Here is a 26,229-nt window from a genome sequence, read left to right on the forward strand (position 1 = left end):
ATTTACATCAATAGAGTAGTTAGTGTTGATAAGACCATCAAGTTTTTCTTATGGATGATTAGACTCATATTTTGAAAGAAACAGTCACGTAACCATCATCCCTTATGTCAAATCAGAATATTTTTCCTACATTCATTATAGACTTGGCGTAGATAGAGTATCATACCGTACTTAAAATATTTCAGCGCTGACAAAAAACTATATAAAGGACCAATAATTTGAATTTCTAAAACATATTTCAGTAAACTCAGGTAAAAAGATATAATAAATCTTAACTTTTTATCTTACAAGATGGAGGTTGTTTACACAACAAAGTTACGCATAACTCCAATAACAAATAAGTTTAGGGTGTTAATGTTGTTTTTAACATTAAGGGCGAAGAAAATATATGCAAATAAAAAAACTACCAAAAGATGGCCTTCTAAGAAAACTTTAGGCTATATCAACAAATATACTCAAGCTGAACAATAGACTGTAGCAAGATAACAAATCTTAAGAATTTTCCGTTTGTTTACAATTGTCCCGACGGACACGTTTCATAGACCGGCATCAGGTTTGCCGATCTTTATCTGTGGATGATTTGGAAGCCTCAGTGTATGAATGCAAATTGATAAACAAACCAGTCAACACAGCACACGGTTTTTCTGGCAACAAACTGGACAAACAGATGCTTTTTAGAAAGCTTCAAAGAGTGGCCTACATTAGCCAGGAACATAAAACAAACCATTTTTTCGGATGAGATGGCATTAGTTTTTAAAAACAATAGATTACCATGGAAGACAGAATACGGTGCGAAGTTTTTGCAATAACGAAAACAAGCCTCCAATGGAGTTACAGTGACTAGCCATCGGATTTTATGTAACATTGGTGCTGTTATGTAATATTCGTTAACTCACACAACTGGTTGACCTAAATTCATCTGGCAATATGGTGCTAACGATATCGATATTAGACCAACCCGTCACATGACGAAATGCTTCCGAAAGTCAATTGAAATTGTACCGCTTCTGTTGACAACGTGGCAAAATTGTTTAGTTTATATCTCACTTTTCTTGTTCCAACGTTTCATCTGCTGCAAAGGTAGTTTGCACGGATTTAGTGCCACCTGCCAGAGGTCAGCCTTACTAAAAGAAGATGACGGGGAAATAGTAGGTTAGTGTCGAGAGCCGTCGACCAACTGATCTTGGTCAACTAAGATGGATTTCTTACACGGGTAAAATTTTGCGACAGGCTTACCCAAACGTTCCTTTTAAAACAAAACGTCCAAGTTCCATGAGATTGTTTCAATTCAATTCAATGTTTACTTTTCATTCTGCGTTGCGGGGAAAAAACTAAAGTCGCCTTATTATGAGGTGGGAGATCATCAGCTGACATAACAGCAAAGAAACAGTATCTTTGTGATGCAGCAGCAAATGAAACTAATTAATGTAATATCGATGCAATCTATTTGTCTCTTGCGACGTCAAGCGGTGTAAATTAGACATCCATCCATCCGCACACCTAACACACGCGTGAATGCGTCTGATCATATGAGATTATGGGGCATGGGCTATACTGCATAATAGAACATCAAGTTTAAATAATACATTAAACTTTTATTACAAACTATGCACCCGAGTAAAATTACGAATATTCTACGAATTAAAGCAATTCGACTATCTTTGCTGATTTTCAAATAGACTTGCATGATGAGTAAAATCGAGCATCTCAAGCAATATTCACTACTGCTAAAAAAACAAACTAGTTGCAAAAAGAATCTGAAATACAACAAGCACTTTTTTCCTGCATAGCCTAATCGCAATGTGTTAAAGTACAAAACAAAAAATGATAAACACTTCACCGAAAATATGAATCAATGATGCGCCAAACATGTTCATCGTCCAAATACAAAATGTCAGCTACAGTGTTGAGATCACTTTTTCTCGAAACACGTTGAAACGTAAACAGGTGCTATGGAAAAAGAACCGCTCATCAAACCAGGATCGGTGAATCTAACAACGCCACACCAGTTCCCACCCCACCATCATCATGTTCCTCCGACTTGGAACGCAGCAAATGGCCGGCAGAATAATTTTCGATGAAATTATTTCCTTTGCTGAAATTGAAAAGCAATGCCCGTGAGTGTCGCAATTCTTTAACTGGCAATGAATTGTCACGTTTTACGCTCAAGAAATATTTTGTTCCTAATGGATAGCAGACTCGTCAGTCATAGGTCTACTGCTGTCAACGCCACGACGATAGAGATATTGAGATGCAGCCGAGCAGCCTAGGTCATTTGCGATTCTTTGCAATGAATTCAGATACAATGTATTCTTTCCAATTATGTGAAAGAAAATCAAATTTCACACGTTTTTGTAGAACGTTGAATAGGTTGCAACTAGTCCAGGAGAAAATTCTAGGGAGAAAGGGTGGTCACGTGCCCCCCTTCAAAAAATGTATTTTTCTTCAAGAAGAAATTTCTCGCTTAGTTCGCTCTCTCTTCTGTATAACTAGCGTCCTAAGAATCGCGTGTTTTCAGCAGTAGACTTGAGGGGTGCAAATATTTATGCCCTTCAAAAACTGAGAAAATAATACAATACTCCGAGATACAACAAATTGCTCACACAACTAGTCAACAATACATAAACCTATTCCTGTGTTAATAGAAGTATGAGGTGAAATGTGTCCTGTGTAGGTTGTCTATTATGATGTGTGGATACCGCTGATATATGTACGAAATTTCTCTGAAATGTGATACTACACAAGAATGGCAAAACTTTGTAAAAAATAAATTATTAAAATCCTTGTAGCCATGAAAAAAATTATACACTTAATTTCAATTTTAAATCAAACCTTGTCGCTTTAATTTCTACAGCAATGTAGCTTTTAATTGAAGGAATTTATTCAAATAAAAGGTATTAGTCTCAAGTAAAAAGACAATATTGGAGCACAAAATACCCAAAAAGCGACCAAAATAAGGTAAAAATTGCAACTGGAATTTTTGCGTTATTGCAATACAGGTGCCCCTTAAAAATCTTGTTCTAGATCCGCAACTAGTCCGAATAAGGTGTTGATCAACATTTACGTATTCAATATTCAAGACACATAAGCAAAATCGAAAGCAAGTAGATCTGCAGACGATATGCAAATTGATACTTTCCATGTAAAAGCGAAAATTAATATTAGCAAATTACCGAAATGTATCTAAAAATCCTAAAGCTGCAAAAGTAGTGAAGTGAACCAAACAATGCAGCTGGGAGCAGGTTAAAAATTGATCAAAAATGGAGTTTCAAAAGTAACGTTGCAACAAATAGTTCATGCTTTCGAGAAAAGACCCTGGTAAGACTAATCAACAACTTACGATAAGCAAATGCCGTAAACTCCAAATTCGCTGACAGCATTTATTTCGACAACCTTGTTGTCGAATCCGACTGCGTAGTTTTTGGAAGGTCGAGGTCGAATTTTGTCCATCAGGATAAAAGCGCTTCTCTTGTTGTCCGAACCAATTTCTGTGAGCGTGGAAACTATATCCTTCCCGTATAAATTGTTTCCTACGAAATAACAAAAACAGCCTGCTAACAGAAAAGTCTGTCGCAAGAATCAAGCTAATGCCTAGCTGGCAAAATCCGTCCTTTTCACATTGATTTGACGCTTTCAGACGTTGGATCAATGCAAAAAGAGTTGCTTTTACTAGCTGCGTAGATGCATTTTGAACGTACAGCTTGCAAACAACCTTATGCATACCTCCTCCTTCTCTTTGAGGTTTCAGAACATACTTGTCGGGATCAGACAAGGCCATTTCCATGGTAATATCACCATCACGATTCTAAAATGAAAGAGGTTGAGCTTAGTTGTTGTCTTCTCATACGCGTAAAAACAAATCACGAGTTAGCTGACTTCGAGCAGCACGCCATTGCAAAGCCTAACACGACAAAAGGCTACAGGATCAACTTTATTGATGTTGCTTCACAACCCACTGTTGTTGTGAAGCAAAATTATTATTATCAGCATAAGATAGTGACGAGGTTTTTACATGGAAAACATGCAGCAGTTGTTACGAAATGCATGCAGGTTCCAAGGACCGGATGTTGAACAGTGTTTCTCAAGAGAGAAACATGCACGACAGCTTGGCAAGAGACCAATACGTTCAACTCTATTTTTATGGCTGCAAACAAAGTAACAAAAAAGCTCATACCATGTCTAACGTGTATAAGCCAGCGAACGTGCTGCGTATCTGGTCAGCTATACGACTGTCTTTGATGAACTTTTCAACTGCACCAGGCTGAGCGAAGACTTCTTGCAATTTCTTGCAGCCGACCAGCTGCAAGCCGATGCTTGGGCATTTGATGGCACGACTTCGCTCCATGGCACGTCTTGCTTCCCAATGCTGCGGTAACAACATCTGATTTAGCATAAAAAATTAAAAAAATCAAACAAGGAATTATGGTTTCTCTTACAGTACTTCGTATGGTGATGTGGTGTTAATACAACGAGCGGACGTTGAATCAATGTACAAAGGCGAGTTTGGTAACCTAAGAAATTTACCTTCGGTGTTGAATAATGAGTCGGACCATATCCCCAGCGGAAATAGATGACAGCAACCTCTTCGTCATTGCTTCATCAAAAAAGAAAAATAAACGTAAGAAGTTTCATAACTCTGGTTTCCGATGCGACATGCGCTGGCAGCACTGCAGAAAGTCATGTTTACTACAGCCATGCTACAACTGATAACTTCTACACAATACACTTAAATAGAAAGCAACATAAACTCAAAAGACTTTAACTTAATACAAAATACTTTAACTCAAAATACCGCATATCAAATCAACATTCTGCAAATGATACTCCATGTTCAACCATACTGTAGGCTACAAACAAATATTACGAAATAAACCATAATATTAATACTTATTTCAGGTCATTCGAGCTGAAAAAAATAGTTTTTACTTTCCATTCCAATATTTAGCAAACATCACCTTTTGAATTGCACTACGGGCAGTGGCGCCGCCAGACCTTCAACAATGGGGGGGGGGGGGGGGAATATTGACAGTGCAAGACAGTAGCGAAGTCAGGAATTTTGAAAGGGAGGGTATTGACGGCCGGCGGGCGAAGCCCGATGGCGTGTTCGCCAAAGACGACACTTAGCGGCGGGGGTCTGGGGGTCCTCCCCCAGAAAAATTTGAAAAATTACTTTCAGTTTGGTGCATTCTGAGAGCATTTTCAACAAAATTGTGGGTATAAATATTCCTGTAAAATGGTGCTGTCCGGTGGCATAGCAAAAGGATAAGATCATGTTTTCTTCGGCATTTTTCGAAAATAAAGCCAAGTCTCTGTATTTTCTTGTTGCTAATTCCAGGCTGAGATATTTGAATGTTTGGTCATGGACTTCGGTTTGGTATTGGCAAAACTCGCTCTTTTAATGCAGTTTCGTTTACAATTAGGCAAACTTTGTTTTAGAGACATAGGTTGATTGCTTTTTTTTTGCGAGATTATTACAGTTTTATTATTTATCAATTTTCTCCTTGGTTGATCCAAAAAGCGATCTTATTCCGGTAAGTCACTAACTTTTATGCTTTAAAGTCAACCCAAAGTTTTGAAAATGTAACGTCATAGATGTCATACATCTTGATGAGTGTCAAACAAAAAGCTTTGAGACAATGAAGTTACTTTAGTTCTGATATATTCAAGTTGTGTATAACGAATAGCTGCTTAGACGTTAATCTAGATCGAACAAGCGATCTCAGCAGTTACAGATAGCTTGCATCCTTGCACAGTTTGACGTGAAATTACATCATAGGCTAAAGCTTTTCTTGCAAACAATGTATTAACATCCGTAAATTTAATTTGAAAGGTTGAACCCCCCCAAACCCCCCTCCCTTGGCTACGCCACTGGTGCAAGACAGTGATATATTATTTAATTTCTCTTGTTTTCTACTGCTATTGTCTACTGCCTACCAAAAGTCCCACATTTTTGACATGTCTGATCTGTTGAAAAAAATAAACTTCAAAATAAATCAGTTTGATTCCGTATGGGACTTGCAACTGCCATAGCTAGCGAAATTCTGCGTAGCTTTTTTCCAGATTGAAAAACCATTTTTTACAAATGCACTTTTTGATTATCCAACAGTCTGTTAGTTAAATATGCCTCATGATTTTGACTAGTCTGTTATTTGACAGAGAAATTATCAAATACTGTACTGAAACGCTGTGAAAACGTTTTTCCATGCTTGGAAAATACAGATGTCAAAACATAGTAGATAGCCAGTATGTTAAACGCAGAGGCGGTCACATGCGTATTGCGTAGCCTATGACATGGTGAGAACTGAGGCTAATAAAAGTTAATGGAATAAATATACTGTGACGGCCACCGGGCGTAGTTCAACTGCAATAAATACTCAGCCGGTGTTAAGTGATTTTTTATTCTTAATATTTCTTCTTCCTATCAACGAAGATTTCATCAGGAAAATGCACAATATCAAACGATAAGTTTAAAACACAACATTAGAGAACAATTTTTATATTTCTTATTAAGATGCAAAAAATGCAGTATGACGGAACAATACAGTTAAAGTCAACATGTTTCTACGTTTATTAGACGTAAAAACAAGCTTCACTGAAAGTAAAAATAATCAATTAAAACGTCAACTCCAGCCAGCTAAATCTGCTGATTTTACATCGAATCAATGTTGTAGGGCGTTGAATCGACGTAAAAAATGCACAATCTTGCTCGCTGGGACGCAAGTCTTCCAATTTAAAGGCAATAAGCAATGCAATATCCTCAGAAATAAAAGAATGAGAAAAGAATTTTACTACAAGTGAAACGTATTTTAACGTCTAATAAACGTAGGAACATGTTGGCTTTAGTTGTATTATTTCGTCATACTGCATTTTTTTCATCTTAATACGTATATAATATAATTGTTCGCTCATTTTGTGTTTTAAACTTTATCGTCATTATATTGCGCATGAAATCTTCGTGGATAGGATAAAGAAAGATTAAGAATAAAAATCATTTAACACCGGTGGAGCATAATTGCAGTTTAATAGAATAAACTTTAACTAATATTAACAGGACTATAACATACCAAGCTGTTGAAAACTCGACAAGGAAAGCAAAATGTGGCATCCTTAGCTTCTGAATACTCCAGCCAGAGATAGTCATCAATCCACTGGTTACTTACTGTATTACTTTAGTAGACTTCGTTGGGTTAAATTTCAACAACCATCAACAACATCTGACAAATATGCATATGCTGATGACTTGGCCATCTTGCACTCTGCGAAAGACTGGCAATCATTAGAAATGACGTTGAGCCAAGACATGACGACCATATCTGGATACCTTCACCAATGGAAACTGAAGCTCAGCGAAAGTAAAACTGTGACGGCAGCCTTCCATCTCAACAACAGGGAGGCAAAACGTGACCTGAAAGTGACCGTTAACGGCAAAATTTTGCCGCCCTGCCCAGAACCTACATATCTTGGGGTTACACTTGACAGGTCACTAACATACCGTCACCATTTACAGTCACTACGCAAAAAGCTGACATCTCGCGTCGCCCTGCTGAGACGTTTGGCAGGCACAACTTGGGGTGCAGGTGCTGACACCTTGCGCACTGCAAACCTGGCGTTGGTCCACTCCACTGCTGAATACTGCGCCCCTGCCTGGTGCCGCAGTGCCCACACCCGTCTCATCGACAGCCCAATCAACGACGCATTGCGAACTGTAACTGGATGCCTGCGCCCAACTCCAACAGAGTATTTACCAATCCTCGCAGGCATCCAACCTGCTGAGCTTCGCCGAAAGGGAGCCCTTATACACCTGGCTCGCCGGGCGGGGGATCCTAACCACTTGCTTCATGCAAAACTCAACATCCCACCTCAGGAATCTCCCCGGCAATTAAAGTCAAGACACCCCTTTGTGCCAGCTGCTGTTGAATTACTACATCCATTCAGCGATCATGCCATCAGCGCAGCACACTTCATGGAAGACAATTGGAATGCAGCGTGGTGTGCCACCGACACGAAACTACATCGTTTTATACCTCACCCGGTGGCGCGCCCCCCTGGTATGGACCTGCCTCGGCCGACTTGGGTCAAGCTCCACAGAATCCGAACCGGAGTCGGTCGCTTCCATTCCAACATGCACAAGTGGGGTTTGGCTCCCTCACCGGCCTGCGAATGCGGCGCGGAGGAACAAACTGCTGACCATGTCGTTCTCGAATGTCCGATCTATAAAGCACCAAATGGAACGCATGGTATAGCAACGCTGGACGAAGCTACACTCACCTGGCTCTCCATCACCTGCCCTGAAATTTGATTTGATCTAGTCTCAAACGAAAGAAGAAGAAGTTAAATTTACATTATATCCTTGAAACATTGAATGACCCACTGCTGTATGCACTGCCACCACTCATGAACCAAGCAAGAGCCAATCTCTGCTGAACAGCCGTTAACAATTGTTACGTGACAGGCAGCAGGCGAAGTACGTGAATAGAATCACAAAATCGTAATAATAACAGCAGCAAGAAGAGCAAGTTTAAAATGAAAGAGAAAGCTTTTACCCCCCCTTGCAACTTGAGTTGACTTCAGGTTGGGATCCAAATATTTAAAAAAATAATCACCATATGTAATAATAAAAAAAAATTAAAAATACGATGCCCCCCTTCTGCCGGCGCCACTGACTACAGGAGACTTTACAGTAAATGCACTACTGGAGACACATTTGGACTTACACAAATAACTTGCCGTCTTCTGAAACTCGTCGTCGATTTATGAAGTCGTCAAAACTTCTTCTTCTCACGGAAATGTTTTCATTTATTTTATAGATTTCGTATTCCAAAGTTCGTTGATCATAAATGTTTGTGTCGCCTGGGCCGACAAAAAACACGATAGCCGCATCTGGGTTAGCGTAAGCATTCCAAGCGCTCACCAGGCCTCGAGAAGCGTCATAGCACGAGTTGTTATCAGGAAGATGTTGACGTTTATTTTTTTTTCCCGTTTCCTTTAGCACCTTAGCGTGGACAGAGCGCACTCTACTTGAAATGCCGGCGTAAGCAACTGAATGTGTGTTTATTTCGACTTGTTTCGGAGAAATTTGCGGTTTTCCATCAGAGTCCAACTCGCAATCAAACATGTAGTCAGACCGAAACAATCCAAAGTCAAATTCCTGAAAAACAGCAGATTCGAACGAATTGTCCTGTCACATGTGAGATATGACGGCGTGCTGTTGCTACGTATAGAAACCATGTAAACTTGTATAATCACGTAATCACACTTTCAAGTCAAATAATTTCCGTACTTACTGATTTTGTCGAGCATGTTAGCAATTCCTCGTATATTTGAAACAAATTTCTAGTGAACTCATCGGTTTCTATGACCCTGAAAGTGGCACACGAGTTGAAAGAAGCGGGAAAGTATTTATATTTTATATTCTCAAAGTGATCTATCATAATTGAGAAGTTATATCAACTAGACTAAGGCTTACATGCCATTTGCTATACAAGTTTTTTCTAGATATTAATAATAATGTTTGTTTTTATATAGCGCTGTAACCATCGCAGAATGCGTTGCTCCTCAGCGCTTTACAAAGCAGACAGTACCAATGCAGCCGAACAGAGGCGCAACTGAGTACATTATTACCCGAGTCCATTCCATTGCTCAGTGCCAAGCAGGAATTAGATTCAGTACCATTTTTAAAAAGTCTTTGGTATGACCCGACAAGGTATCGAACCCATGACTTCCGATTCAGAAGCGGGTGCATTAACCACCAAGCCAGCGAGCGATATTCCGTTAAATCAAAACGATTTCTTGAAAATAGGCTTCAAAATTAGTTCAAGTATGAAGGAAGATTGCATTGAAGTACTTGCTCAATGAGAGAGAGACAAACTCAAAATCTTGACTTGACAAAACCATCAGTTTGTTGATGTGAGGTTGAAGAGCAAGCAACTTCTCAAAATCCTTTCTTGAAACAGGAGAAGGAAAGAGAGTGAAGGGGATGTGAGTGATGATCTGCGAGAGGCAACGATCTGATCAACTAATTACGAAGGCAATAAAATATGACTACAAGCTTCAAAGTTATTGCGAATACTTCAGTCAGACCTTGTTGATCCGACCAACTTCGTTTACCACGTGAAGTCGGATTAGCGAGGTTTTTCAAAGAAAATTGGGTGAAACGCATTGAAGCGATTCCGTTTTATCAACGCAGCGTCAGATAGAGTGAACTGAATACTGAAAAGTTTGGGTGTTCATCAGGACAATAGATAAAGTGAAATCAGGTCTCGTGTGATCATGCCAGATCTAACCGTACTTTCTAAGAGGTTAAGATTTAGTTTAGATGGACGTCAATAAAATTATGCATAGCATCAAATATGATACAACAAGTGGCGGACTGTCATCTATCGGATTAGCAAATAAAACAGAAAAGGCTCCATATGATATATATGCATTCTGGTCGAAATACCAGTCAAGAAATAAACCATAAAAGATTCAGCAAACTCTCAAGACATGTAGCTCAACATAGAGCAAAAAAAGTCTTGAATTTTCATAAATATAAATTAATATGAAATTTAAATTTTTGAAAATATTAAACACAAAGCTTCTTTACAGCCATTTTACTGTCTTTGTCGCTGTAGTAGACATTTATCGTCTACGTGATGTCAGCTATGCGCATAACTTGTACTGTGACTTGTACTACAACTTGTACTTAAATTGTACTGTGAAACCGGAAATGTTAACTTCATTATTGAATAGATTTAAATCACGTCAAGCAATCTCTATCGAGTAGCCGTCGACCCTGAATGGCAGGACAAACAAGTGTTCTCCATCTCTGGCAATGCCAGTCAGATCATTCGACTAGTCTGTAGCCAATTTAACAGAAACTTGTCAAATTTTCTAAACCTTAGCTGGCGATACGCATTTGCGCAAACTTCTTTGATAGTTGAGATAACATTTAAGTTTTGAACAATGCAAAATTGCATAAGCTGCAAGTAAAATTGTATTTGAAATTTTTTTACCTGACTTTCATTGCGTTTAATTATTCCATTAGTTACGGCGAAATCTTTCGCATCGTCACTCAAACCGCCAATCGATGAATCTTCATTCATCATTGCAAGTTCACTTTAATCTACAGACAAATGTACATCTACAAAAACTTTATCTAATCCTTAAAAAACAAACTTTACATAATACGCTGCAAGAAAAACCATTTCGTAGCCAAGAAATAAACATGGGCATATAGATGGCGCGCATATACAATCAGGCGAAGAAAATTATCATAAAAGCGGCAGAAAGCGCGATCATTAATATTAAAGGTTTGGATGCGGAAGATAATTCGAGATGGTTCAACATGAAGTTTGGTATCTTGCCTCCAGGACAAATTGAGGCTGGCAGTAAGGCAAAAATTGTGTGACGTCATGCCTATCCTGACTGGCGTGATCACATAAGGCAGTTAGTTTTAAAAAAACATCAGTGTTAGTTCTTGATAGTCTTTTCAGAAGAAATAACTATTGAATTTAAAATTTGTGATTTTATTTTGGATTTTTTGTCCATATATGTTTGCAAACTGTAACTTCGAAACTTTGCACTGAATGGGACGTATTTACGGGACTTTACGCGAATCAAGTTTGATGTGGGCTGATGAACAACGCAAAAATAGCACACGAATATCTCAATATAAAATTTCTTACGCAATACTCACAACAGTTAAATCGTACTTAAATCAGCGCACATGACATGTAATTGCACAACGCCTTGTCAGCTTTTTGAAGCGGTATCACGATATGACATTTACCATAATTACCACTATATAAGTCTTAATACGTCGGCATCACTAAAAACTACAAAGGCACATTAGCAAAACATGTATTGTACAATGTACATCATAAAAAACACAAATACAAAATATCACAGGTAGACGGAGCTGTGTGTACTTTCAACCAGGCGGAGTAACTGCCATATGAAAATTCTTCATTTACACATGATATCACGGCGCTGCTACAGTCTTCAAGTTTTCAACAAAAAAGGTTGTTGCATAATCGGGTAGGATGAACACGTAGGCTACATCACAGAAAACTTTCTGTCAAATGAAAAATCATATCCATCCAATTTTAAACCTTATTGCAGTTCAGCTCCAGTAAAAAAAATAGTTGCGATATGTATTTTTGGTATTGCGAGAAATTTTCACAACTTTCTAAAGAATTTGATATTATTTGCACTGAGCAAGTAAAAATACCAAATAGGCTATAGTAGGGAGAAAAATACTCAATGATGAAGTGTGAACAAACGTCGTGTGTTTGTCTACAAACATATTAATAGTTGCTTGATAGAAACCTTGAAAAGTTGAAAACAAGGAATGAAAGGGTTAGTGTGCATGGTTTATCAATTGTACTTTACTGGACAACAAAGCGTAAAACAATCACAGAATATTTATATTATATATATATACACTGCAAAGGCACAGTCCAAACAACGCAAATTTAATATCCTGACAGTGTGCATGGAAATCATAAAAAAGATAAAACATATCAGATTACACAAGCAAAAACTTAACGCATAATAAAAAAGCTAACTATAATTTAAGATTACCAAAGTCAACACAGGATATTTTTAAACGACTAACATCCAGTGACTCAGTATTTTTAATGGAAAACATGAAATCATTTTGGCAGAAATCACTGAAGAGTTAGTTTTATACATCGTAAAAAATACAAATAGTGGTAATCTTGATATAGTGGCAGTAGTGCTCAATACTCATGGATGGCCATGATTATTCAAATAAAACTATTATGTGTATGTGACAAATATGATATAATACCTAATTTAACGTAGCCTATTCTAATTTTCAAGATTAAAGAAAGGTCTCTAGTTTTGGTCTGTTTCATTTCAGTGAATGTAAGAAAAAACAAAAACTTAAGTTGTTATTAATATCGATAGTTAAAGAATAAAAACATATTGAATTGTGAAGTATTAGCCTCGAGTTTAACCAAACAAAACCTATATATATATATATATATATCATACTAAAGCAATCTTTGATTGATCGAAAACACATGACGGATACTTTTGTAGCCTATACCAGTATACCAGATGTCAATCAAAGTCACGTGAAACAACATTTCCACCTTACCACTTAGGCTAAATAAGCGTGAAAACAATGATGGGTATGACGAACAAGTTGATAGATTTATTTATTATTTTTTTGGCAACCATGATGTTTTACCAGGGATCTGTGCTACCGGTAACAGAAATATGTAAAACGCTTGGTCGAATGAATGAAGTAGAACAATCCAATCTTGCTATATCATCACAAAATAAAACGCAGAACTTTCAACAGCTCTCATTCTTATTTGTACAGTGTGCAACAAAAAAATTCAAATAATATCAAGGCACCATTGCTCCACACTGAATAGGTAGGTCACTGTACAGTGTACATTGTACAATGTACATCATGACTGCCATGAATAACAATTCCACACAATATTAAGTTAATGACATACTGAAATGCATTTTCATTTGATGAATTGCCTTTCAGCACAACTATAGTTATTTCATCGTATACTGTATAACCATTTCAACTACTGCAATAACAATGCTTTGTATAAATGTTATGATGCTACAATATTAAACAATGCAGAAATATAAAGTCAATAGGCTATATACAGTTATTAACCGATACCGGTAGTTTAACCAACACTAGCTACATTACAAACATTACACAAAATAGCAGTCTATTGTAATATCAACCAACCAGACAGCAAAACTGACTACAGACGTTAAATCAATGTAAACATGAAGGATTATGCTGTTTAGGTATGGTATTTTTAACACACCTTGAAGCCTATTTTTTGCAAGCACATTATAATATTGGCTATTGTAAACCTTTTCCTGTCATGACAATGTAGTGTAGAACTATCTATATTTATGTATTGTACTTGTAGATAAATTTAGGTCATTGTGGGCTTTTAATCACATGGGGAGTACATATCCTGCATCTGCAGTAGTGCAGTTGCATAGCTATTTATAAGTCATCATCACCTATTGCTTCAAAAGATGTTTCATTATTGGACGACGATGATAGATATTGTGTTTGACAATTTAGGTCAAAAGTATTTTCCGCGTTTTCGGGAGACTTAGACAGTATAGATACAGATGAAAGCTTTTCGGTCAATTTTTTGACTGACTCTTTTGCTTTCTGCAATGCACCGACAGATTCATGATCACTGGTAGGCAAAGCAGATGGGTGAAACAAAGGTTTTGTACTTTTGTCACGTGGCTTGAAAGTTGTGGCTTCATTTTTTGCGATCGGTTTTCGAATATTTTCTCCTCTTCTTTTCCGCATAAGTTCATCTACCATGGCTTTGATGCACATGCTCATTATGATTGCTTGACTGCTAACAAATGAAATCCACACAAGTCTGTCATCAGGAAATAAATATTCAAAACTCAACTGCAAAACAGGTTGATCAGTTAGATCTTTACAACGTTTGCCATGTCTGTTGAATGATGATGACAAGTTCCAACATTTCATTCTGGTTACAGAGAAGCATCTTTCACTGACCACAGCCTCATCTTCGAGATATTTAACTTTCAGTTCATAATTTCCAGCAATTACTCTCACTGTGCTGTTGATTTTTGGGTAATCACTCAAGCAAGTATTAAATTGCAAATAACCATACTGAGGAAGAGTCTTGCATAATTGCAAATATTCATTCTTTGAGCCTCTGCTTTTCAAATTTGAGAGTCTGGCTTTGATTTCATCAGAACAATTTGTCCAGCCAAAAGCAATATCACTTTCAGCTTGTGCAGTCAGCAATTTTATTCCAATGGGATCAGCAGCAATACATTCATCGTAACTTTGATCCCAATATGCCTTTCTTAAAACCACTCTGTAAGCACGTCTTTCATGCAAACATTTTAAAGATATATATGGACATTCAAACTCTTGCAATTTGCGAACCAAAGAAAATGAATCATTTTGCTCCTTTTTAACAAGAAACAACCCAAAGTAGTAAGTTAAATCTGAAGATATACCAAGACTATACATTACATTTTCTAAAACATCATCTGTTTTATCTGTGCTGTGTATGTCAATGGTCAATTTCATGCCATCTAATAAATATACTTCAAAAGATATAGGAATTGATTCTTCACGTTGGGTTTCCTGTTGAGCTCGGCAGAGAAACGTTACAAATATCTCGGAAGTTGATAGTTTTGCATCTTGGCTCACTTCTTGCATATATTTCTCAAGTTTCAATTTTCTTTCCTCTAAATTAGTCCCTTTCACTTGCAAAAACTTTTTCGGAGGAAAACTAGGAACAGAACTTGGTCCAAATTGTAGCTTCAATTTTTCATTTAAATCATGTAGTTGGCTGTATCGTACTACACAATGAAGGACACTGTTAACATGTACATTAAACGCCTTGTATGATTGTTTGTTTTCATCTTTTATATCTTCTGTATCAGGGATCGAGAAATGCATAGCAATTTCAAAAACAAAATTCACAAGTAGCCTGTTTTTACTTATATATAAAACAAAAATTGGTAGATTAAAAAGATAATAAAAACTACAAATGCAAGTTGCTGACAAAATTTAGCAATAGCACCAATATACATATAATATATATATACCCTAAACTGATGAAAATTGATTCAACACCTTTTAACTTACAACACATCTTTCTTGAGCATAAAGATCTCTTTGATTGTAATGAATAATATTACTTCAGCTAACTTTAAATCACTAGGCTATTTACAGTAGATAATATTGTAAAATGTCAGATAAATTTGAGAGGGTGATACTGCAGTTCTTAGTTGTAGACTTACAGTATATACTCAAAAATCATAATAACAAAAAGCTTAATCTGTGGCTACTAGTTTTACAAAACAGCCTTTATAACCTCAATTCAAGAGCAGTAATGTAACTTCTATTTTCTACACAAAAATGAATTGAATTTCACAAGTGGCATGAAAGATAAACGTACTGACAAAAGTTAGCATTTAAGCAAACTATAGCTTTTAAAGCTATATTTCCTGAGTTTTAAAAACATGAAGTCTATGAAATTATTGTTTCTTTAAGACTGATCCTTATCCCTTTGAACTCAACTTCAAACATCAACATTAATCCTTAACTCTAAATCCTGTTCATTCAATGACTGATAGTGCAGATTGATAAAATGCGTGTTACATATATCTGATTGTACACATACTTTGTAGCTTATAGTTATACACGTACCTATACAATGTAAAAATGTATCGCTGATTGCCATTGGTCAAATTGTGCTTGTTTGATTATAATAGTTCGCTTTTGCAATTGATTGTTTTTAAATAAGCTTGCAAAGTACTATATATACTGTGAATTTCTCTCTTACATACTTAGTGTTAATTTATTGTTAGATTTTATGTTGCTTGTAATCTAGATTTGGATTTTAAGTTGAAATCTGGAAGTGAATTTGGATTTTAAAGTCTGTACATTTCTGGTATTTGGAGGTAGAGCTTTATATTGTCAGTTAAACCCTACTACAATACTATAGTCCTGGTCATTAACCAATTGGTAGAGCTCGACCGATATATCGGTCAGCCGATATTTATCGGCCGTAGCTGATATATTGTATCGGCTATTTTTCGCCGATAAACATCGGCCAGCAAAAGCACACTCAAAACCAGTCATAGGTAAGGGTACATGCGTTTAGAAGAAACACAAGTTGCTCAAACGCGCATTTAAACTCTCTCATTTTAATTACGTGCAAGTGCAAGCAGCTGCACACAATCCATTTTTGCACGCAGCACGTGGGTATGCGTTTGAATGCCTTGTTTTGTGCACGTGGAAGGGCGCTCTCCTAGCTGCCTATTTAATTGGTGCTGCCTGGTTGTGCTTCTGTTTATCGGGCTAGTGGCGGTGACACGGGCTTTGTGCGAATCCTAGTAGAAACTCCTGTCGTGTTGGACTGATTTACGATGACAAATTGAAAAGATGTTCTTTTCTTGGCATAAATGCTGAGAAACAATGTTTTTTGAACTACAAATTGAAACTGTTAAACTTTGATTATTGAATTGAACACAAAACAGAATCGCAAATTTGTTTCTTTTTTGTTTGGTGTTTTTTGTGATTAGTTAAGAATGATTTTTCCATTACAGCAAACAATGCATAAACTTTCTTGGACTGGTTTGTTGCTTAATAACTTTGTTGGTAACAAATTTTTCGTAGCTGATATGTATTGGTTGAAATATATCGGTATCGGCCTAAAATTTTCATAAATATCGGTATCGGCCTGAAAAAGTGATATCGGTCAAGCTCTACCAATTGGCCAATGACAGCAGGTCAATACAATTACGGATAAAGAACCCATCCAACATCTAGTTAATTTGGTTACTCTCATGCAGTTGTTACCACCACTCACTCTAGCTTTGGTTTATAACAGGTGTTGTGACAAGGGTGACTGATTGTATCACTACAGTACATATATTTCAACTCAATAAGTAAATTAACAATTACTGATTTCTAAAGACTACGGTACCTACCGGCAGTGCCGGTCTTTGGGATGTGCAAACCGTGCGATCGCACAGGGCCCGCAAATTAGGGGGCCCGCAATTTACTCAGAAAATGCAGTAATTTTGTCATTTTCAAAGGAAAAATTCAACAAGTGAATTCAGCAAAGGAATTCGCAACAAGAAAACATAGAGACTCAACGAATTCAACCTATTTCGTCGCCTGAATATTTCGTACCCTGAAAAGATCGAGAAAAAAAAACGACATAGCCGAAATCGCTGATCGGAGTTGCCGCAAACATTTCAAAATTTCTCGATCTTTTCAGGGGACGAAATAAGACGAAATTTAATTTTGTTACACGATTTCAGGGGACGAAATAGGTTGCATCCAGACTCAACATACTGTAGAGACATAGCTTTATTTCCGAAAAATGCCAAAAAAAGCATGATCTTATCCTTTTGCTATGCCACCGGACAGCACCATTTAACAGTAATATTCATACCTAAATTTTTGTTGAACATGCTCTCAGAATGTCCCAAATTCAAAGTAATTTTTCAAAATTTTCTGGGGGAGGCCCCCCAGACCCCCCGCCGCTGGTTGTCATTTTTGGCGATCACGCCGCCACCGCCGCCCCTCCCCTTTCAAAGTACCTAGCTACGCCACTGAAGTGGATTATTGTCATTGGGGCCCGCAAAAGCATATTCCGCACAGGGCCCGAAAAACACTAAGACCGGCACTGCTACCGGTATTTGTTATTTTATATTGTTTTGATTTTGCCACCTTTGTCCATTGTTGGACACCAATGTCCGCCCTTGTCACTTTACAACTACCTGAGCCAGCAACAAACTACAACAAAATATACTCCACAGCCAAACTTGTACGTATGTAATGGATCCAATCCATTCCATCCTAGCGTCCAATGTATAAAATAAATAGACAAGCCAGTGTTGCCACGCGAAAAATCGTTAAATCCATAGAAGCCTCATTCAAAAATCCCTAGGCAAACTTTGGCACTGATTAGTCAATGTCAACATAACAAAACGAGTAGGATAGTAACTTGATAAGTTACAGTTAAACCTGTTTAATTGGCCACGTTTAACTGGACTACCTATTTAAGGTACACCATCTACGTGACTTAAAAAAGCCTTTAATCACCTGTTTACAGTGTTGCACGCGTCATTGAAATAATTTGACGGCGTCAGCGTCAGCGCAAATTGCCTAAAAACTTTACGGCGTAAAGGACTGCGTAAGCTCTTAAAGAAATTGACGGCGTCAGCGTCAGCGCTAATTTCTAGCGCTATTTTTTGCCAGCGTCTCATAAAACGCAAATATTTCAACCAAGTTCAGGCTAACAATAGCTATAAATAAAGAGCAGGTATTATGTTTTGAGACTGTATTGTAATTAGCTGCTCAGCCTATTAGTTATTTCCTTGCAGAAAAACAAGCATTTTAAAACGGTTTTCTGACAATCTGCTGCGTTTGGGACGCATATTCAGGGGCGCCGAAGCGATTTTTGATTGGAGGGGCAGGAGTATGAAATATGGGCACTTTTGTTGCTGAAAGGCCAATTTTTTTTTTAAGTTTTAAGATAAGATATAGCGATAATGCTCATCTATTAGCTCATTATCGAGTAATGATACAAGTATCAGCTATACAAAGAACAATGGCACGGAAGGGCATCATGCTATTTTATAATCATGTAATAGGCCATAACTTACTGTGATGGAGAATTTTGTGTCTTGAATATTATTTTGAGGCAAAAATAGAACATTATAATTAGGCTAAAAGCGAATAGCATAAATTGTTATATTGCAAAGTGTGCAGTAGCTTACATGACCTTAAAAGGGCACCATTGCTCCTTTTTTCCTCCCCATCCAAAGAAATTTGAGGGCAGGGGGGCATCTGCTCCCCCTGCTCCACCCCCGGTTCTGGCGCCCCTGCGCATATTGTCCTTTCCAAGTGAAAACATGCGTTCCACACTAGCGCTGGTTGGTATTGGTGTGTTGTATTTCAAAAACAAGTTGAAAACGTTTAGTCGGAAAGGTATCACTGTTCCAAGCGTGCTGTGATAGTTTAGCATGTATAAATCTTTTAACGAGGTCCACTGCACCAACACCGCTCTTTTCAGGGGCATAGAGCTCTTGAAATAAAGTATATTCAACGTCCGCGATGCCATTCATGGATTTTTCGCTTTCTGTCTCTGATCCCTCGTTCTCAATACATGGTGATCACCATTTGGCGAACTTCTTCCGCATGTATTCCAGGTAGCCATTCCAACCAACGCAAAAACTGGTAATTCGGATGAGTCGCGCTGGCCAGAATACATTGTGAAACTCTTATTGTGAAACGAAATTTTCCATGAAAACAAAAAATGACGCTTAGCGCTTGACGCTTAAAATCGGCAAAATAGTTGACGGCGCTATCACTTCCGTCAACTGAAAAATAAATTGACGGCGCTAGTCTCAGCGTCAACAAAAAGTTGACGCCGTCAAATGACGCCGTCAATTTGACGGCGTCAACGTACAACACTGCCTGTTTATATTTCTATGTTGTTTGAGTTATATCCACTGCATCGTTGTTGTTAGTCTTGCAAGACCTGGTGCGTTGTGTTCTGAAGTGGCTTTGCCCGTGGTAGGATTTCTTTTAGGGGTTTTCTTTGCCTATCTTGCTCTTCATGATGAGCTAACTCATCAAGAGTGTCCCTTCAAGATCTTTAGCACTTGATAACAAATCAAGGTCGTCCAAAATAGCAACAGTCTTTTTCGTCTTGCACTTTTTTTTAATTTATTTTTACTCATATAAATTGTGAAAAAATTTCACTTGCTTTTTTTATCTAAATTTTAAAAGTTCTAATAAGGTGTTGCGACCGTGCCATCGGAGTGTTTTTTGTAATAATAATAATCGTGTTTTTATTTGCGCCCATTGCGATAACATAGCCTACACTGCGATCACAGATGCGATACAACAGACGACAGGAAGCAGCGAAGTGACATATAGCCTTCGAGTCAGCTGCTCCCCTTATTTTGGCTTGCCATTAAGTGTCTTTGCCGAGACAGAGGGGCGTGCTTTGGAGCGGTGTAGTGTTGCTTCTTGTTCTGAATCACCCAACACTTCTCAAAATCATGCCAAACATCCAGAAGTTAATTTTCACTTGTGAGCTTTCAATCGGGCATTCAGTTGAAATAAAGAGTTTTACCGCCAGTAGCCTACATAGCATCTTTTCACAAATTGGTACTAGGGAGGCAAATTTTCAAAAAAGGACACTTTTCGCGCGTAAATGATGGGAAAAAGAGCATTTTTTTCCCGAACGTAAAATATGTAGGCCTAAGGGACCGTTCAAATATTACGTAACGCTATCGAGGGGGAGGGGGGTTATGAAAAGCGTTACGTTAGCGTCACATCGGGGGGGGGAGGGGGTTCAAGCAAAACGTTACGTAACGCTTACGAGTACGGTATGGTAGTTTATTTGTGCATACTTTCCGAGTCAAGCAGCAAAAAAGCGACACATGGTGATACATGAACAAGCATGGACTTCGTTAGAGGGGGGCCGCGGGGGTGATTACCCCCCACCAATTGGAGTGGGGGTAACTAATGCAAAAACCCCCCCCCCCCCCCCCCCCCACTAATGTAGAGATAAAAATTGAATTTTTAATAATTTTTTACATCTATGTTTTTTTTATTTTGTTGCACAACTTTTGAGTTTTTTGCTTGGAAACTCCGACTCGCAAGACAACGCCAAACTATGTATCCTGTCAAAAATATACGTATCACAATGCGCTATGTGTGACGTCATAATATCTCACTGCTACAAACTGTTTAATTTCGCTTTTTTACCACTCACAAACGAAATCTACTACAGTTGCACTGTTTCAATGTTTTTCGGCGTTGAATCGTTGTAACTCGGCGGCTTTTTTCGCGGAGATAGCTTCTCTTCGCCTTTGTTTGAACCAGCGGGGCTTGATGGTTTCAGCCATGCCATGCGATTGAGAGACGATAGGTGGCTTTTAAAATTGATTGCAAGGGATAGCTTTTTGCTGAGTCAAGTAAAATTCCTATTTATTTTTAAATAATAATATTATTTGTAAAATTCCATTATTTGTTTCTTACACGGCGCAGATGGTAGGCTTTCCTGTAGTATCGATCAAGATGTCTCTCTATTTTCAGTTGTTGTAAAAGTTAATGCATTTTAGCTTTAATTTTATTTGTTTCAGAGTTGAATGTAGGCCTAGCTTTGACCTTAACGCTTTTGACCTTTTCAATCTAACCTTTTATATGCAAAACTTGGAGGACTTGAGTCAAGGAAGAATACTGAGAGGGATTTTTGCGTACATCCCCTCTTCCAATCAAAATTGTCTCAAAACTTCAATAAATGTGGCAAATGTTAAAGCGCTTTTGCTCACGATTTCAGATTCGTTGAAATATTTTTTTGATTTTAACTCGTGCTGGAAAGCAAAATATTTGCACCTTCGGCGCAAAACATGTCGCCTAAGACGCTGTAGGCTACGTATAAGAAACTAAAGCTTCAGTAATGCAAAGGGGGTCTGGGGGCGACCTCCCAGAAGTATATGTGATGGGATAATCCCAGTGGCGCGGGAACTATTTTTCTCTAGGGGGGGCTGAAGCTGCCGTAGTGTTGTGAGCTTCTGGGGGGCTTCGCCCCCCAGACCCCCCTTATGAGAGTGAACGTTCAAAATTGGTAGTAACTTTTATAGGTCCCTTCTGTGTGTAAAACGACGCTAAAACACACACATTGTAATAAGTTGTAACAAACGAAGAGCGGCAACAACAAAGCAGCTGTTTAGGAAATTAAGAAGAAAGCGAACAAATTAGAAAGTGATTCCGAAGATTGCTTTTCGCTCAGGTTTTGCTCTGTATGAACTGTGTCATGAGTTTTTGACATTGACAGTGTTCAAAATGTTTTGGTGAACATACATCAACGCAAAATGAGTAAGTCTTTATTGTGTCATTGAGCTTCTCAACCACGTTTTCAGGCGTCTTAGAGCAGAAAAAGAACGTTCTGATAATAAAGCTGAAACCGGGAGGCAAAGGAAGAGCTCCACGAATTTTCACGTTTCTTTGAAAAGATCTAGTGTTCGAGGGTTTTGCTGCGATAGTAGGCTATCTCAGCAACCTTTTGAACGGAGTTTGCGGTTTTTTCACTTACAACATCGCTGAGCAAGGTAGGCCTAAGTTCCGTTTTTAGGCGATCTTTTCTGATGGCATCGGGTAAGCTGATCTCAGTATCAGATCTTTCCTCACCGCTTGCATAGCTCAGAAGGGCCTTTTCTCTGTTGGCTGCTGTAAGCAGATCCGCCTGGTCGAATCTTCAATCAAGCTCAGCTTGAACCAAATCAAGGGCTTCGAAGTATTGCCGTTTCCACGCTCCTTCTCCCGCAGACGACAAAGCATCCGATTCCTCTGTGTTTCAAAATTTTACTGGAGTTTTGCTCACTCGGGGATCCTTTGGCGTCTTTAGGTTATTGGCAGACGCAAAGACGTTTTCTGCTTCCACAAGCTTGGAAACGGATTTATCTTTTCTGAGATTTTTGATCCGTTCGCGTAAAATGGTGATGGATCCAAAGCTGAAGAAGAGGAGATCTTCTTGTTTTGGAGCTTAGTGCAGGCCCTTAGGGGAATCTTTAGGCTAAACGTGTTACACGTTGTTTTTTTGCATATTTTTGCAGTTGATCAACCCAACTTTGATTTTAGTTGGTGCCGCAACTTTTTGGGTCACGTGATCACCCCCAAATCGGGGATTTCCCCAGAAATCACGTTTCAGCTCTTTTTACGTCATTTTTGTGCAATTACATATTTGATTTTTGTATATTTTAACTTAAAAAGCACATACAAATAAGTGAGACAAAATAAACACAAAATAATTTTACTGATGACGTCATTGTGACGTCATCACATATATTTTTTTGCTTTTTTAACCTATTTTGGTCGTTTGCTGTTGGTTTTAGTTGGAGTACCGGTTACTAAAACCATTTCACAATTCCTAAAAGTAGTTTCGTCATGATTGCATCTTTTATGACGTCATCATTACATTATTAAAACTAGACAACTTCAAATTCTGGAACCAAAGGTAAGTTTATTCCGAAAAAAGCGATCAAATACTCTCATTATAAGGTTTGCAAATGCTTAAAATTTTACAATTGCAAGCAATAACAATAATTCCAGTACAGTATGACGCAATAACGACGTCATCAAGGGAATAACCAGAAGAGCAGCTACCAGGGGTGAATTTCCTTTTTGGTCATGCCACTTTAAAATTTAAAATAATATGTAGGCCTAATTATGATCTACAAATCAAATTAATGCACGACCCCAGATGATGCAATGTCAGAGTCTTAACACTGTTAATTCAAGATGAAAAAACTAGCGGTTTTCGATGTTAAATTTCTACCATACGTAATTTGATGTTAAAAAAATTCGTGTACGACAAGTTTTTTCAAGTTACAAGATAGAGTTTAGAAAGTCAAAAGCATTTCTTGAATGATCAGTGTGAATTGGAGATGAAACGTCAATGTGGATTGAAGATGAAACATCAGAGAGGATTGGATATTTTGTGGTCGAATTGCATGTTTCGTACTCGCATGAACAAAGACTTGTGCATTTTATGGATTTTTTCTTACAGGAACATCGAGAGCCACAAGTAGACTGACAAAACGAAACAAGCTGATTTGCATCATTATGCTTCCAACCCCAAGCTAAAGGAGAAGGTAGTTGCTGAACATTTACGAGGCTTGATTTCCGTATTTCAGCTTGATGTATCGCTCTGCGTGTATGTTGCATCAGAGCAGCTGACGTTGGTTGCAGCTTTTCAATAGTGCAACCATTGGTAAACATCATATAACGGCATTCGTCTACATCCGTGATAGTAGGACCATTGCCTAAAGAGCTATGACATACTTTTGTATGTCATTTATAGAACTAGGTGAGCTTGAGAAATTCAGAGAGTTAAATAAGCCACACATTGCGGTAAGATTAAGCTTCCAACAATCCCAAGCCTTTTTTTCCAAAGACGAAACAGTATCACAGATTGTGATAGTATAAAACAAAGGTAAAGAAGCGCAAATCATCGGAGATTGAGGTGAAGATGAAACAATATCATGGATTGGAATGAAGCGAGTTTTTTCTACAACTCCAAATTCAACCCATAGTTTACAGATTTCTAACTTGTCAAAACACGAAATTGCAATAACTACCACATCAGTATCTACTGTTTTGACTATGGCATCGGATTTTCCATGTTTCACATGGAGAAACATACGGGTGTCTGCCTCTTCGTGATCACATGGGGAAACCTCAGACATGTCCAATGTTTGATTGTTAAGAGCTGTATCTAACGATGTTACAACAATCGTAAACAAGTTTGGATCGACTGAAGTTATCACAGCTTGTTGAACCAGTTGATATCACGCAGTTTTGTTGCTGTCATTTCCCAAAAACTCAGGCCAGTTGAGAGGAAGACGCGTATTACTTGTGACAGCCACGTAACATCCAGACCCTGTTTCTTGCAGAGGATAAGCCTCAAATAGCTACTGCCATCACAGAACATGTCAGCCGATTATGAAGTAGTGAAAGAATCTGCCTCGAAAACCGATCACTACGTCTTTGATGGAGGGTTCTTGTTGCATCGAGTGCCATGGAAACTGGAGACAGTTATGGGTCTATTGCACAGTCGTACGCAGATTTTACCATTCGTCATTATCGCTTAGCAACGGTGGTCTTTGATGGATATGGTGGTCCGTCTATCAAATACAATACCCATCAAAGACGCGGCATGAACGTCCACCCGGTTGTTCACTTTACTGTAGACACCCAGTTCATTAGAAAGAAGGAGCAGTTCTTGCCTCGAGCTTTCAACAAGGAAGGATTCATTTCTGCTCAACTGAGGAATAGAAGCTGCAATGTGATGAACGCTCCAGGTGATGCAGATGTTGACATCGTCAAGACGGCAGATGGACAGCCCTCATCGACATAGTACGACTTTAATTGGTGAAGACCCGGACCTTTTAATATTGATACTACGCTATGCTGACACTGACATTAAAGACCTCTATTTCCGCTCCGAAAAGGCTTACGCAACCAAGATACACGACATCAACAAACTTAAAGCAATCATCGGACCAAACATAATGATGCTTACAGCTCCTCTTCATTCACCGGTTGTGATTCAACGTCAAGGATATTTGGTATCGGGAAGAAGACGCTTTCAAGAAACTAGTGAAAAGTCAACCAATAATCAAAGAATGTGCAAATTGCTTTATTCTCCCAAATCAGACAGACCACATCATTAAGGATCTTGGAAACAAAGCTATGACCGTTATGTTTGGCAACGATGGCAGTAGTAACCTAGAAACACATTGATACAATACATTGGTCAAGAAAATTAAAACAGCTAAATCCTTTGTTCACCCTGAACGTTTGCCACCTACATCATCCTTTACCAAATTCTACTGCCTCAGAGTTTACTACCAGATTATGGTCAGGATGGGTAGGCTACTGACGATGGTATGGATGCTCTAGACTGGGAATGGAAAGTAGACAATAATCAGATGGTTCCAATCATGACGGACATGAAAGCTGCCCCGGACGCGAAATTTTTTTTCCCACGAGATTTTTGTCTCATTGATTTTAGTCACTTTAAAAGTAAGATTTTCCGAAAGTGTTTGAGAGATTGGTTGATTCAGATTGCGAAATAACTATTTGCCAATAAAATTCTGCAATGATAATAAAATATAAGCTTTCCCTAACCCTAC

At 38.2% G+C, this 26,229-nt stretch overlaps 1 protein-coding gene and 1 pseudogene across 1 annotated transcript; both read right to left on the minus strand.

Annotated features, from left to right (window-relative positions):
• Positions 1-1,197: 1,197 nt before the first annotated feature.
• On the minus strand, positions 1,198-11,144 carry LOC145775284 (glutathione synthetase-like). The gene is made up of 9 exons (XM_082586541.1): positions 10,995-11,144; positions 9,845-9,990; positions 9,285-9,360; positions 8,715-9,148; positions 4,525-4,594; positions 4,175-4,366; positions 3,724-3,805; positions 3,341-3,530; positions 1,198-2,095 (listed from the first exon to the last, which is right to left on the minus strand). Exons 1-9 carry the CDS (start codon positions 11,085-11,087, stop codon positions 1,972-1,974), a joined length of 1,407 nt encoding a protein of 468 aa, XP_082442667.1. The 5' UTR covers positions 11,088-11,144; the 3' UTR covers positions 1,198-1,971.
• Positions 11,144-15,457, minus strand: LOC145775282 (sorting nexin-17 pseudogene; annotated as a pseudogene).
• Between the last annotated feature and the right edge of the window lie 10,772 nt (positions 15,458-26,229).

Source organism: Aplidium turbinatum, chromosome 8 (assembly GCF_918807975.1).
Source record: "Aplidium turbinatum chromosome 8, kaAplTurb1.1, whole genome shotgun sequence".
In the NCBI taxonomy this organism is placed as follows: domain Eukaryota; kingdom Metazoa; phylum Chordata; class Ascidiacea; order Aplousobranchia; family Polyclinidae; genus Aplidium; species Aplidium turbinatum.